Here is a 13,627-nt window from a genome sequence, read left to right as displayed (position 1 = left end):
GGACTAAGGCTGCCCCTCAACCCTTGCTCAGTTATCTTTCATATTGGGCAACCATCTTCTTTCTCTAATTTTGTTCTTTTCTTCCTTTAGTGATAAATGTCGGCCAGCTGTTACTTGCTGTTTTTCTTTAAACAATTTATTTTCCTACTTTTATTTCTGATAAACGATCTGTTATCGGCAGCTTTAAGTGTATGAAAAATATCTAGCCTATCTTATACGTCAGAGTCCGCCATGTTTTTGGCGGAAATGGAAAAGTTCACGCTCCAAACTACGTTCTAGTTCTAAGCCAATTATAGCGCTGCTTTTTTAGACGGCCTTCATAGCACCTGCGAATTTTCAGTTTCGCAAGCCCTTATCCATTTTCATTGGGCTCGTTCCTATTTTTTTGTTAAGTGAAGGGTATATTGATTTTAATCCAGTGACTGACAGAGGTTTGGTCCATTCAATCACGAATGTGAAAGTTCACCTGCGGTTTGAGGTCACACAGCTGCTACTTAATGAAGCTGTCATTTTCCCCTTCCTCTGCACAAGCGAACGTATATCTCAAGTGGCTAGGCAGTCGCGAGCACTCCAGCGCTTTAACTTGCCATTATTAGGATCGGAACGATGAACTTTTTTGCAATATTCCTAGTATTTCTCGTGCAAAACTTTTCGGTAATATACGGTGCTACTCATGGTAAGCAAACTTTCTTTCTAGCGGATTAGGTGGCTCCGAGACCAGTGTTTTGACCAGACAACTGATTAGCACAACAGTTCGGACCTAAGCCTTGTCAGCAATTGAGCGGCCACCATTTTTGAAGTAACTCAGATGGTCTACTCATTATATATGTTTGAAGCAAACCTGACATTGAAACGCAATCTTAGTTACTAAACTGTCCAGTTACGAAACGTTGGAAGCAGCTTTCTACTGTCTCAGTGCCGCTGCCTTATGACTATCTTAATATGTATGGAAAGGCTCGTAGGGAATAGTACCAAGAAAGAGCCTTCATCTTAAATAGTTTTGAGTCCCTCCGTAGTTTAGTGCATATGGCTAGTGTACTAAGCTAACATAGGGGTACTGGCCTGTATTATAAATGTACGCACGCAGGAATATTCTGCTCTGCACAGACGAAGGCCTGTGCACTTTGATATATTTTTATTCTTCTTTAGATAATGTTATCTCCATGTCTCGGGTGCGCTTGACAACTTAGTTACCGCATCTTCAGTAAGAATCAAACAGTACAATTATAGTTGTAAACACCAGAGGGTTTGATTTCTTGCCTCTGAACAAAATAGCACAGTCAAAAGCAGTCTTCCGGTCAAAGGGGTACACGAGGCGCTTACCAAAAACGCTGCGCTCTTACAGAGAAGGGGTTTGCTGTGATGCAGCTATAAAAATTAACATCCTAATCCGATGTCGGCATAATATGACCTTGTAGGGGAGCGCTCAAGAATCATTTCGAAACCTGAGTTTTCTGAACGTATATTCTACTCTACGCGCGTACATGGGCGGATTCCGTTTCGTTTTCATTCAAGTACAGCCGACGAAGCTGAGTGGAATCCGTCTCTTCGAGCTCACCAGCAGAGCACGCTAACCACTAAATTACCATAGTCGGGCGTTATAACTAAGCGCAAATAATTTTATAGATAAGCTGTCTCTTCTACCTTTGTTATTCTAAGTAATAAGCGCAAAATGCGAAAATTGTAGAAAGTATGTCCCTCTGAAGTAGGCAGTAATGTTTAGATCTACACTGCTGTGAATGCAGTAAGCATCCGGTTGAAAAAATTGTTGAGTGTTAGGCAGGTGTTTTGGAACCCATTTTATTTAGATTTGTTCAGTAACAAGTAAATAGTACTGGAAAGACGGGCAAATTGCCTTCTCTTGCTGCAGGCTTTGAGCAAGAAGAGCAATGTATTCTTAGTGACATTTTCGTGTGGAACTGGCTGCCCTACGTGCAGCTATTGAATACATCGGCCAGGAACTTCCAGGTGTCTGGTCCATTTTTACGGACTCGAAAGCAGTGCTTCAAGGCGTTCAAGCTGCGCTACGTCGTGGATCACATGAACAACTAACTGCAGATCCGCGTGCTATACCACGACGCTACATCAAAAGGTCATAATATAATTTTCCAGTGGCTACCTGGACATTGCGGTATTGAGGGAAACCACCAGGCAGACCAAGTTGCCCGTTCTGCACACAACGACGGAACTACAGTGAACATTCCTATATCTAGAGTTGACGCAGCTTGTCGACTTCGTTCCTTAGCGGCGGAGCTCACGCTTTCAGCCTTGAACAAAGGAGAATTTTCCAATCGACGCCTCAGGGAACTAGACCCTGGGCAGCGCCTTCGTGTTCCCCCTAACAAAGGGCGGCGCGAAACAACACTGATGTGCCGTATGTGGCTCGGTGTTGCATTCACCAAAAAATACGCTTATGTGATGAGAATGGCGGATAGCCCTAACTGTGAAAGATACGGCTGCGATGAGACCACACAGCATCTCCTTTGCGAGTGCCCTGCTTTTTCAAGCGAAAGATATGCGCTGCGTTCGGCTCTGGACCATCTTGACAGCCGTCCTTTGACGGAGGAAAAAATCCTCGGCCCATGGCCACAGAAGGCGTCTAACGGCGAAGCCTTCAAAGCACTTATGTGTTTTATGAGAGACACAAACTTGATTGAGAAACTGTGACTGTGCTCCTCGCCGCCTTACCTTTCCTATCATTCTCTTCTATCTTTCTCCTTTAAACTCCTCATTCCCCTTCCCCAGTGCAGGGTAGCAAGCCGGAAGCTTTCCTGGTTAACCTCTCTACCTTCTCTCTCTTTCTCTCTCTTTCTCTCTTGTTGCTTCTTTTACAGGTCGAATTTGATCACTTTAAGCCATAATTGTGCGCAACGCGTGCGTTTAAAGTCTTCATAGAAATGTGGTCTTAAAAAGATACCGGCCTAATGCAGCTTTCTTCTCGTCGAGCGGGCAGTCAAAGCAAGCAGTAAATTAGCTCTTTTACAGTGAACAATTACACTAACTGCTCAGAGCTGCCCACAAGCGCAAGTTGGTAACTATTCAAATTTTCCTCTCGTGCACAAATATCCTGGGCTCAAAGCGGCTTAGGGCGGGCTCATTCGAATGGACGTGAAACGCAAGTACATTGTTCTGAATTGCAGTTTAGCTGGCCATTTTATGACATTCCCCGTAGCGGAGATTTATCACACCCTAATGTTTTAAGGGGATTGTTTCCTATGCGTCAATCCTATCAGGGCAAAAAGCTGATGAGGAAAAACCGCCCTGCCCAGGCTCAAACAAGCGCTTATTTTTAAGGCCGCTACGGAGCAGCCTAAATTGTTTCAAGAGTGAACATAGAATGACCCATTTATTTTCTGTTTTCTTTTGCTCATTGTGACTGCGCTTTTTCTCTTTGAACTTGGCAGTCAATCAGTGCAGATGTCGCTCAAAAGCTCTAAAGCTTAGCTTGAGTTGCCTGCCATGACGTCAACTGTAAAAGATGTCATGCTCCAAATGCTAGGGAGTCCCTTCGATCAAATATTAATACAGCTGTACGCAGTCTGGTCTTTTGCTTGCTTCGCTGGTCAATGGTAGTGCGTGAGTTGCTAACGGGCTTCAGGGAATATAAATCTGTACATTTAATAATTCCCGTGGGCTCATGTGAGGTGCACTTGCAATGAGTCAACAGGTAACGTGTGAGCCTAATTTATAAAACGCAATGTCCCGGCAAAATAGTTGCGTGGTATCTAAAGAAACGGGTCTAGAAGTATCAAGCTGAGTCAAAGTCAGTGCAAAGTCCTCTCCCATTTCACCACAGTCGTCAATGACTTGTGCCAGTATTGGCTAGGAGAAAATATTCAGATCCCATCCTCCCGCCCTATATTCCGCCACAATTTAGTGCATTTGCCTACTCATCGAGTCCAGTGCACTACCCTTAAGCCTCATCGGTTATCTTTTTATCTTCTTACTGCTCCGCCCATGCCAATTTCATGTTGATTTCACCTGAGCATGAACAGCTCGCGCCGCTTCTTTCGGGAACTAGGCTCCTTTGTCGCTTTTCGCTGAATATCCCAAATTGTTTATTTCAACCCTCTTTATCGGTCTCTTATTTATGCCTGATACGTGACTATCGGTGAACCTGTTAAACATTTTTCAGCTTCCGGTATACTACCCAATTATTAGTCATAATATAAGATGTTCTCCCGAACGATCTTCGGCATTCTCATTCTTCTAAATATTTTAATTTCGTTCTGCGGATCCGTTGTCGATGGATGCCCTGAGTAAATGTTTCCTTAAATGTTGCCTACCTACTTGCTATATTTCTCCGTCCGTAGAAAACCTGCGTTTCCTTCCACCTCTGTTCGACATAAATATTTTTTTCTATGTATAACGTTGTGACCCATCATTCTCATTGTCTACCTCAAATTGTAATAATGCTTTCAAACCAGTCTCGTAAAATACCAGAACTGATTTTATCAGCTTATCGCAGATAACAAGGGTATTCTAAATTACTTCTTATCACCAACTGCTCTAAACGCCTACCCTGAAAATGCGTTCTCTACAGACGGACTGAATAGCAATAAAGAGGCTGTATGCCCACACAGCACTGTTTCTAAAAAATTCCCAACTTCATTATGAACGATTACAGTCGCTATACAACCACTATCGATGGCATCCTATATTTCCACATATGGCTCTTATACGCCCTGATTTTTCTACGCTTGCATGACTGTCGAATGTCACGAATAAACATAAGTACTATAGGCTAGGAATCCGCGTCTTCTGCTGTTTCATCACATTCTTATTCATAGTGCCGATAGTTGAAGAATTCGCCCGGTACTTCTTTAGCTGACTGAAGCAGAGGGTTGTCCTCATCCTTGCGATTATCTTAGTAAACACTTTGTATTCCCTGAGCTGTATGCTGTCCTGTCTGCAACTGTTGAAAACGCTGCGGACTCTTTCTTACAAATTAAGATAACGTTACTGTTAAAAAACTACGGTACTCTCCTGCGAACAGCAATTGTGGCTGGTTGATGCCAAGATTTCATGACAATATTCAGCGCCTTCGTTAAGCTTCATGTAGTTTCCTGAATCTCACTGACCAGTTTCTCTTTTCACTGCTTCTCAGATGCTGGCAAACGCGTATTGTGAGTTCTGCCGCATCGTTTTCTTTTTTATTATCGGCCTCGGCATTTCCACTGTTTGAGTACTTAGTACAGAACCCGTACAAGATTTCCTTTTATATCGCAGAAAGTTTCAGCGCTATTAGCTCACTCGTCTACCGTTTAGTACGAAATCGCGAAGGAACCAGAATCTTAGTACATTTCGTTGTTGCTAATAGGTGTAATATTTTTCATATTGTTATTTACTGCAACAATGCAAGCTCCTCCACTTTGTTTAAAGTACGTCTTAATTTTACAGATTCCGCCCACCACCAAATAGTATATGACCTTCTTTCCTACTTTCCCCCCTTTACTTATAAGCCTAACATGTTACGGAAGCTCACTCTCTCGCATGGCTAAATCTGACCTCACCGAATGTATCTACAACACCCTTTTAGCCTAAAAGGGTGTGCAATGCAAATGTTGAGTTCAGCTTCAGTCAGCCCAATTTGGTTGTTCCTTGTCTGAAGACGGAGGTTAAGAAATCTAAAATCTAGTCTTAATGAGTTCGCTAACCAGCCGAAGCCGAAGCCGTGTACACGCCCACTGTACACTTTTACACGATTCCCTTGTGTGACTTCCCCACGACTTTTGTAATCATTCATAATACTCACTAGTAAAACTAACAACACTACTGGGATAAATGTCTGCCACTGAATGCATACAGAATGAGTTGCCTATAGTGTCTTTCTTCTAGTAGCGTTCGCACAAAATGTCCGCAGATTTTGTTCACACCCCCTGACAGTTAAAAACGAATCTGCCTCCACCCAGAATCGAACCACTGTCCTTCCGATCTCCAGCCATGCACGCAAATCAATATTCCACGCCGGGCTTGCTAGAAAACGATCGTAATTCTCCTTGTACAGCATGAGGAGGATGGTAGCGTTGACAACGACGATGCAGCTAGTGATAATGATAATGTTGACAGTAGCTACGAAAATGACGGTGCACTTAATTGATAATGATTATAGTAGCGATATGACCGTAGGAATAGGAATGACGATGCAGTTAGTGAGAACAGTCCTTTAAATTTACTCCTGCATTTAGGCTCTTAAAAAGACTGGAAGCAGTCCTGAATTTTTAGCTTTTGTGCAGCTGGACTGCGCTTACTTCCAGCGAATGAACGGAGTATTCTCATGGGAAGGGGGGCTGAATACTATCCAGGTAGCCAAACAAAGTTCTGTTGAGATGATGCGATGGAACCCGCCATGATGGCGTAAGGCTTAGGGCGTTCAACTGCTATACCTTGTGGTGCGGTATCAAATCCCAGCAACGGCGGCAGCTTTCCGGTTGGGGCGAAACGCAAGGCGACAGTTTGTTTTGCGATGTCAGCGCAGGTTAAAAAAATCCCAGGAGGTCGAAACTTCCGGATCTGTCCCTACGGCGTCTCTCATAGCCTAAGTCTCTTTGCGACGTTAGACACCATAAATCAAAACAGATGATACGTTGTCGGCGGCGTTAGCCACATTTATAGTCTTTCCCGACGACGCTTGTATCTTTTAAAATGTAACTTTAGCACCCGTAAAATAGTTCACCCGCATCACCATCTTCGCGGCTGTAACCGAGAGAACGAGTTTTTTAAATCAAGAGATAGCCCCTTGCCGAAGAAAATTTCTCGGAATTAAAAACGGCAGAACCACGAAGTCTGCGCCGCTCACTCACTCGCTCCTCGGCAGCATCCGATAGTTTGCACAACAGGTTTTTGTGCGTTGGCCATCCACTTGTAGCATTACCTGGCCAAATGGTGACATATACGGAGTGGCTACATCACTGCGGACTATCTCGCGGAAAATATCCGCCCCAGTCAAGCAGCTCTCCAAAGCGGAGGAAGTTAGAGGACGACGCCTAAATACAGGCACATACAACTCGCCAGCACGTTTAAATACAGTATCCTCCGGGTCCTGCGACCCCAAATGCAAACTTTGAGGGGAGAGGACTGGCTTGCAGCCCATAGTATGGACCTGTCCTCAACAGTCTACCTGACGACCTCAAGAGAGTGCCAACAATTGAGGGGTGAGAGTCTGCCCTATCTATCTCTGATCTCGAGGCCCAAAGAACCCTCCTGACACGCGCACAGTGGCAGTTACTGGTGTCCCGGAATAGGGACTCCACCCACACATCCCCCTTCCTTATCTCTCAATGAAGAGTTTCATGAACCGATAGAAATGCTTCTTCGGCCGCTGCTGGTAAACTAACTGCCCGAGCAGACGCTCAGTGCCGTCGACGCCAGAATCCATATTGGCACTGCCGAAGCAGAAGCTGAGCGCCCCGCCGAAAGGACACTGCCCTTTGTGCCTCTGAAGCAGACATCTTCGAGAGGACTACGCATGCTCCATATGTAGTAATCGATTGCTCGGCCAACTGTAGTAACAAATGGCTATTTTCAACGCCGAAAGGGCCTTAAATTTCGCCGTGGAAGCTACAGCGCTGCGGCCAGATTTCGCATCAGGGAAGATCGGCATCGTCTTCAGAATTGTTTTTTCTGTGCTGAACTGTGAGACGGCGGGGGTTTAAACCCTGGTCTTTCTAGAATCGAGAGCTGAGTGAAATAGCTCTATCTGTTTGCCATTGCCATCGACAGCATCCTGCGAAGCCGTTTCCCCTGTCGACAGCACAGCTTCACCAAGCTGCCCAATAGTAGAACTGAGTGGTTTCTGGTACATACGTTAAGATTTTTCCTGCAACACGTTCATGCTTGTTGGCATGATCATCCGCAATTTTTAGCTAGGGAGCCTTTAGCACCACATATCTATTTAATATGGAATAATAACACTCGTTGGATCAAGTCTAATAGAAAATACGACGTCGTATTGCGCTCGCAACTTCATGGGCAAGGGAGGAAAAGTTTGAAGAGACATAGTCGGGCCATAAAGATTTACCTAGCGCTGAGGGACAATCTGCGGCCACGCCGCATTATTATATTATGTTATATTATTAACATTAAAATATTTATGAGCATAGGTTTTGTCAACCTATCGCTGCAATCCTATCTCGAACGCATCTGTTGGCCATCATACGTAAACATTACAAAAATATACGATATTTTAAGATACTGTTAGTGGGAAGTCGACGGCCTCACTTTATAAGGAGTAGCAAAACTTCGGTTTTAAAGTTTTCTTTCGCAGGACTGAGTAGTTAAGCGTGAAATTTGGAACTACATGTAAGCTATTTTGGTAATTGTGAAGGCATTATAAACTACGTGTTATCACTTTATTATTATTATAATTTAAATCGGCTGATCTTCAGCAAAGTACAAAATGCTCCGTTTATAGGTAATCCCGCGTGGGCACAGTGTGAGTAGTAGTTGTTTCAAAATAAGTACTAAAGCTTTGCGATTCGCGAGAGAAAACTAGCAGGTATTAAAATTGATATTTTTATGGGGCGGCAAGCCGATGAACACAAATAGCAGAGGACAGAGAGATGATGTTCGACAACCGTGAGATGACGTTTAATAAATGTTGGCGAGCCTAGCGCAAGCGGGTCTTCCCGCGCCAATTCCCGCTTCTTCCTCAAGTGTAACATAACCTGGGGCACCGAACGATTGTCCCGTTTGTGGACGAGGAAGTTTGTCGATGTTGTTGAGTCCATGGCATGACGATGGGTATGACTGGATGGCTAAAGAAAAATAGGAAGTATGAAGAAGACAACGGCTTGGCGTCACGATGATTCCTGTATGAAGCCTGGCCCAGGATGCTTTCGGACCACTAGTCTCCGAGATCCGATGGCTGAGGCCCAGGCAGGCACCGCATGTCAAGGGCAGGGGTCATGTGTTCATGTGGCAGCGTCTTCGGTCGGTGGGGTCTAGTTGGGCAAATCGGGTTAGTAGTGCCACATGGTCATTGGTTCTCTCGCTGTGTCTCGTAATCATTTGGGTGGCGTCTCGGATCAGTCTCCTTCGTCTTGTCGTGTTCGGGGCGGGGGAACGGGACGGAGGAATGGCAAGGTTGCGTCGGGTTCGACAGGCTGGGGAAAAGCCCGGCGATGCGCTACATTGAACCCGCTGCCGACAGCACAAGCAGACACAGGGGGCCAAAGCACCGGGGCAGGATGATAAGGGATAATGACGTACCCAGCGCCTCCAACTGAAATAATATGGGGCAGCAAGCCAATGTAACAAAGAACTGAGGACAGAGAGAGGATGTTTCATGACCATGAGATGACCTTAATGAATGTTGGCGAGCTTAGCGCGAGCGTGCCTGCCCACGCCACTGCCCGCTTTTCTTATTCGTAACAAAAGGTTCAAATAAATAGCTTTAATAAATTGAATTTCCAGAAACTAAATTCCTGGGTATGCATATAGAGAGAAGTATTTCATTCTCGTTGATTTTTGTATTAGAACTTCTCCGTCGACCACTGAGTGTGGAGTGCCTATTATTGCTTTAAAACAACGTTATTCTTATAAGCTACTTGGATTATTCACACCTTCGAGGAAACAAGCACTGCAGTCCTCAAATTGTATTGAGGCTAGCTAAGCAGTAAGTTACTTAGCTCGATAGCTATTAGAGAATTATATACCGCGTATACGATTTTTGCAGCATCTAACGCTGCTATTACAACAGAAGGCAGGGCTTCAAGTGCAACGTGCATTCAGGCAACCCTTCCTGACGTCTTCTCGATTGGTCAGGTAAGCATTTTCTTCCTATTTTTGGAGAAGATTCAAAAGCACGTCATCCTGGCTCCATGGAGGACACGTTTAATTACACTATAAAAATCTATCAAGCAATTTTATACAAATATGCATGAATGAAAGGAATTAAAATTTAAAATAGCCTTTACAAACCCATGCAAGCAGCCCATCCCCCCTTTTCTGTCGCTTCTAAACTTCGTGAACATGCCGTTCTTGCTATTGCATGGCTATCTATAAAAGGAAAAAATAAATAACGTATAGGACGCATAGAATTGGCGTGTTTTAGCAATAATCAGATATATGCCACTTTCACTTTGACGGAGGTTTCCTAACCGAGGGTACGGCAAGAAACAATAGGTGTTTCCGTTGTCGGAGAATGTTTGGAGAAAAATATATCTGTGAACAGTAACTTCTGGCTTTTCACACAATCTACGAAACAAAGCGTATTGACTTGAGAAAGACGGCAGGCGATCAATTTATTAACAGTGTAGCGACCTTGAATCAACTCATGGTAAGATGAGTTCGTCCTGGGCTACCAGCGAAGCGTCAATAGCCCGAAGGAGCCCGGCTATAAATTTTAGCTGAGAATATTTATTAAGGCAGAACGGTTTTCGGCGTGCTTTTAATAGCACTGATTATCTAACGCCGCGTATATTCTATATCAAAATAAAGAAAATCTGCATGGCGTAAGGAAAAAAGATCCTTGAATTTGTAACAGCTGAACTGTGATGTTCTGTCTTAGAACAATGTACTTTGAGATATTTTCTTACTCGAAAACTACAAAAAATGGAAGACAATTATAAAAACAATTGAACGAAATAGAAATTTTTATCTGAAAAATAAAGCTCAGAACTGAAAAATAGGCATTTAAAAAAACATTGTTTTCACGATTTTTAAGATTATAACAATTGCAGAACGGATCAGTGTCTCCATGCATGCAGTGCTGTTGGGATCAGCTTAACAACACATTTAAATGGTGTAGCCATTCTGTGCAGTGTAGTGATTGCAACGCTTTTCTTTCATATCTTGTTTAAGTGTTTTAACCTAAAGCAAAAACAAAACTGCCGAGAGCCATACTCACATCATTTCTTTGCTCTGCCTAAAACTTCTCTACTCACCCAAACTAACTTTCGAAAGCTTTCCTTTTTCAGTGCCTGGGTTCAGGGCTTGACTTATGCACAAGTGAGGTAAAGTATTACCAGACTTTCTCCATTCTCAAATGTATAGCGATTTCTGTTTCCGCCCAACAGTATTCCATAAAAAGCCTAACATTTATTTAACCCTTTCGCGGTCTGGCGTTTCTTTCCGTAACGCACCCACAGTGTCGGCTTGGTTTCAGGGAACGAGCATAGCGATTTATTTTTGATTATGATTGCTATGCAAATAACATAGTCAACGGAATATGCACACTTCAATGTTCTGCAGTTGTTGTTAATTAACATCCTCATTATTAGCCTGATTAAAAATTAAATAAATGAGGTCAATATAACAAAACACTGCTGAATACATCTTGAGAGACCGAATCCGAGCTCGACTCATATTTATAATCAAGAGAGCCATCGCTTCAGACCGCAGTCGAAGGTCCCGCGCGGTGAGCCATCTGAAAGTGATAGAGTCGAACGCTGAGCTAGTTGGTCACACATCTCTTGGAAGAAGGCAATACATCAGGTAACAACACAAAGCATAAGAAGCACTCACAAACACAAGGACAACGCTGCACTGACAACTATATTGACAAGAAACCGCACATCATCTCCCTTCACTTCACGTCTGCAGCCAACTTCTTCCTTGTCTTAACATCCTGCCGGTTTGCGCAAAAATTCTAATTCCTTCTTTAGCAAAATCACTGGTGGCATACTGACACATTGGTCTCCCAAGTCACAGATTGCATATGCTTCGTAAATATCCCTTGCTAACTTATGCTTCACCCTTTTCATGATATTAAGATTGTGAAGGTGAGCCGGGCATTTTTGGTCTCTACAACCAACGCAGTCTTTGCAGTGCACCGCGAGATTAGTGCCGGACTTGTCCGATATTGCCATAGCGTGCTCTCTAATCCTGTCCTTGAGACATGTTCCTGTCTGTCCAATATATTTCGTTTCACAATGCAACGGAATCTAATAAACAACCCCCTGAATACACATAGAGTACCTAGTCCGGTGCGAAGTTTTGTGCCAGTATACCTTCAGTGCTTGGTCGCTATATACTCTTTAGTATATACGTATCAACACAACGCGGGGGGAAAATACGAACATGTAGAAAGATTTGACTAATAGCGCAGCCTGTCCAAGCGCTTCAGCTTTTGAATGCACGATAGAGAACCTACTGGTACGTCGGTGTCACTGGGGGGGGAGCGCGAAAACGTATCAGTACGTTAGTGACAGCGAAAGGGGTAATAAAGAACGCAGAAATCAATTGAACTCACGTAGGGTATACGGAAATAACCATGCGTATGGTGTAGATAAGACAAGCCGTTTTTCCCAAACCGTTATTGAACATTGGAAAGTCCGTACGCTTGCTACGCGGGCTCAAAACAGTTCAAAATTGCAATAAATGACAGAAATTGGACGAATTTAGAGTTTGCAGAAACAAGGCTTCATCCCCAGATATATGGGATAGTTAGTATGAATACATAACTAATATGTGTTTTATTCCCTCATGATAGCTATATAAAACTTCATCCGCACCAGTTACAGTCTATCCTAAAGCGGAAACGTACCACAGGTTTAGCTGCAGTATAACATGTGGAACAAGCAAGAAAAACTAGTGTCCAATTTAGCCTGCTTCTGAGGTGTGAGTGTGAAACGGAAGTGCAGAAAGTTGCTGCTGTCCTCAATATGGCAGATCTAACTGAGAATGTTTGCGGAAAGTGAGCGCTTCTATTAATTCTCGCTTTCCTAGCGAAGTCATCGTATTAACTTTTGCTCTTTTAAGGCTGAATTCGGTCGTCCTATTCTAGAGACAGTTCTTTTTAGGTTCTAAAATAGCATCTGCGGCCATTGGCTATCTTTAGCAAGTCTACGAGCCAAAAGAGGGCTGTGTATTGGTTCCGTAAAGACATTTGCAGTTACTCAAAAGTAAGCGGTATGTTTACTATACGCGAAAATACATTGCGAAATGTCGGTAAAAAACAGATGATATTTTCACGGGTGGCAGCTATTGAGCTGATGCAGTTTGAACAGGCACTGCTGCTTTTGTCTCTTAACGCATGGCTACGAACAAAACGGTTAGCAAACTATGCGCCAAAGATGACCAGGTTTTACTCATTTTAATGCGCTACACGTGCTTATAGACGGTCACTAAAATAAAATTCGTTTCCTTATGTGACCAGAGTCCGCTGTTCTTTGAAGCAATATTAAAATAGTCCTCATAAGAACATTTTTTTCCGATACAATGTTATTTCTTTGTGAACCGCACAGCTAGTCACAAATTTCATCTGGAGGTCAACAATATAGTTTAGCAGGATTCAGAAAAAAATGCTGCTTCAATTATGAATGGCCACAAGTTATCACTCTAATAAAAAACTGAAAAATCTGTATAAGCAGCCACAAAATACTGCGGATGTCTAGAACTTCATCGACACCTGTTAGGCATCCGTAATTTCTTGTAGTCTGAAGTTCTTACTCCAGGGCAACATTAACTGCTGTCCGTATTTTTCAGACCCAGCTCGCACAAGCAGTCCGGTTCATTGGCGTGAGTATACAAGCATCCCTTTGCATTTCTTAATATTTATGGTAACAGGTTCTAAAAATAACTGATCAATTGTTTTATACTTACAAAAGAATCCACCGCAGCAAAAGCACTCGCAAATAATGAAGTTAATAAATATTCGCCATTCATGCTTATGGTAGTCGCACGA

At 43.3% G+C, this 13,627-nt stretch overlaps 1 protein-coding gene across 1 annotated transcript in view; it reads left to right on the top strand.

The window, feature by feature from the left end:
- Positions 1–543: 543 nt before the first annotated feature.
- The window catches only part of LOC146188580 (uncharacterized), a 40,657-nt gene continuing 27,573 nt past the window's right edge, over positions 544–13,627 (top strand). The window contains exons 1-3 of the mRNA XM_084605078.1: positions 544–676; positions 9,677–9,765; positions 13,429–13,461. Coding sequence (XP_084461204.1) covers positions 607–676; positions 9,677–9,765; positions 13,429–13,461 — 192 coding nt within the window. The 5' untranslated portion in view covers positions 544–606. The remainder of the gene's footprint in view (positions 677–9,676; positions 9,766–13,428; positions 13,462–13,627) is intronic.

Source organism: Amblyomma maculatum, chromosome 5 (assembly GCF_055883805.1).
Source record: "Amblyomma maculatum isolate TAMU_Amacu chromosome 5, ASM5588380v1, whole genome shotgun sequence".
Classification (NCBI taxonomy): domain Eukaryota; kingdom Metazoa; phylum Arthropoda; class Arachnida; order Ixodida; family Ixodidae; genus Amblyomma; species Amblyomma maculatum.
Note: the sequence above shows the minus strand (reverse complement) of the source record. Positions and strands in the feature narration are given on the sequence as shown.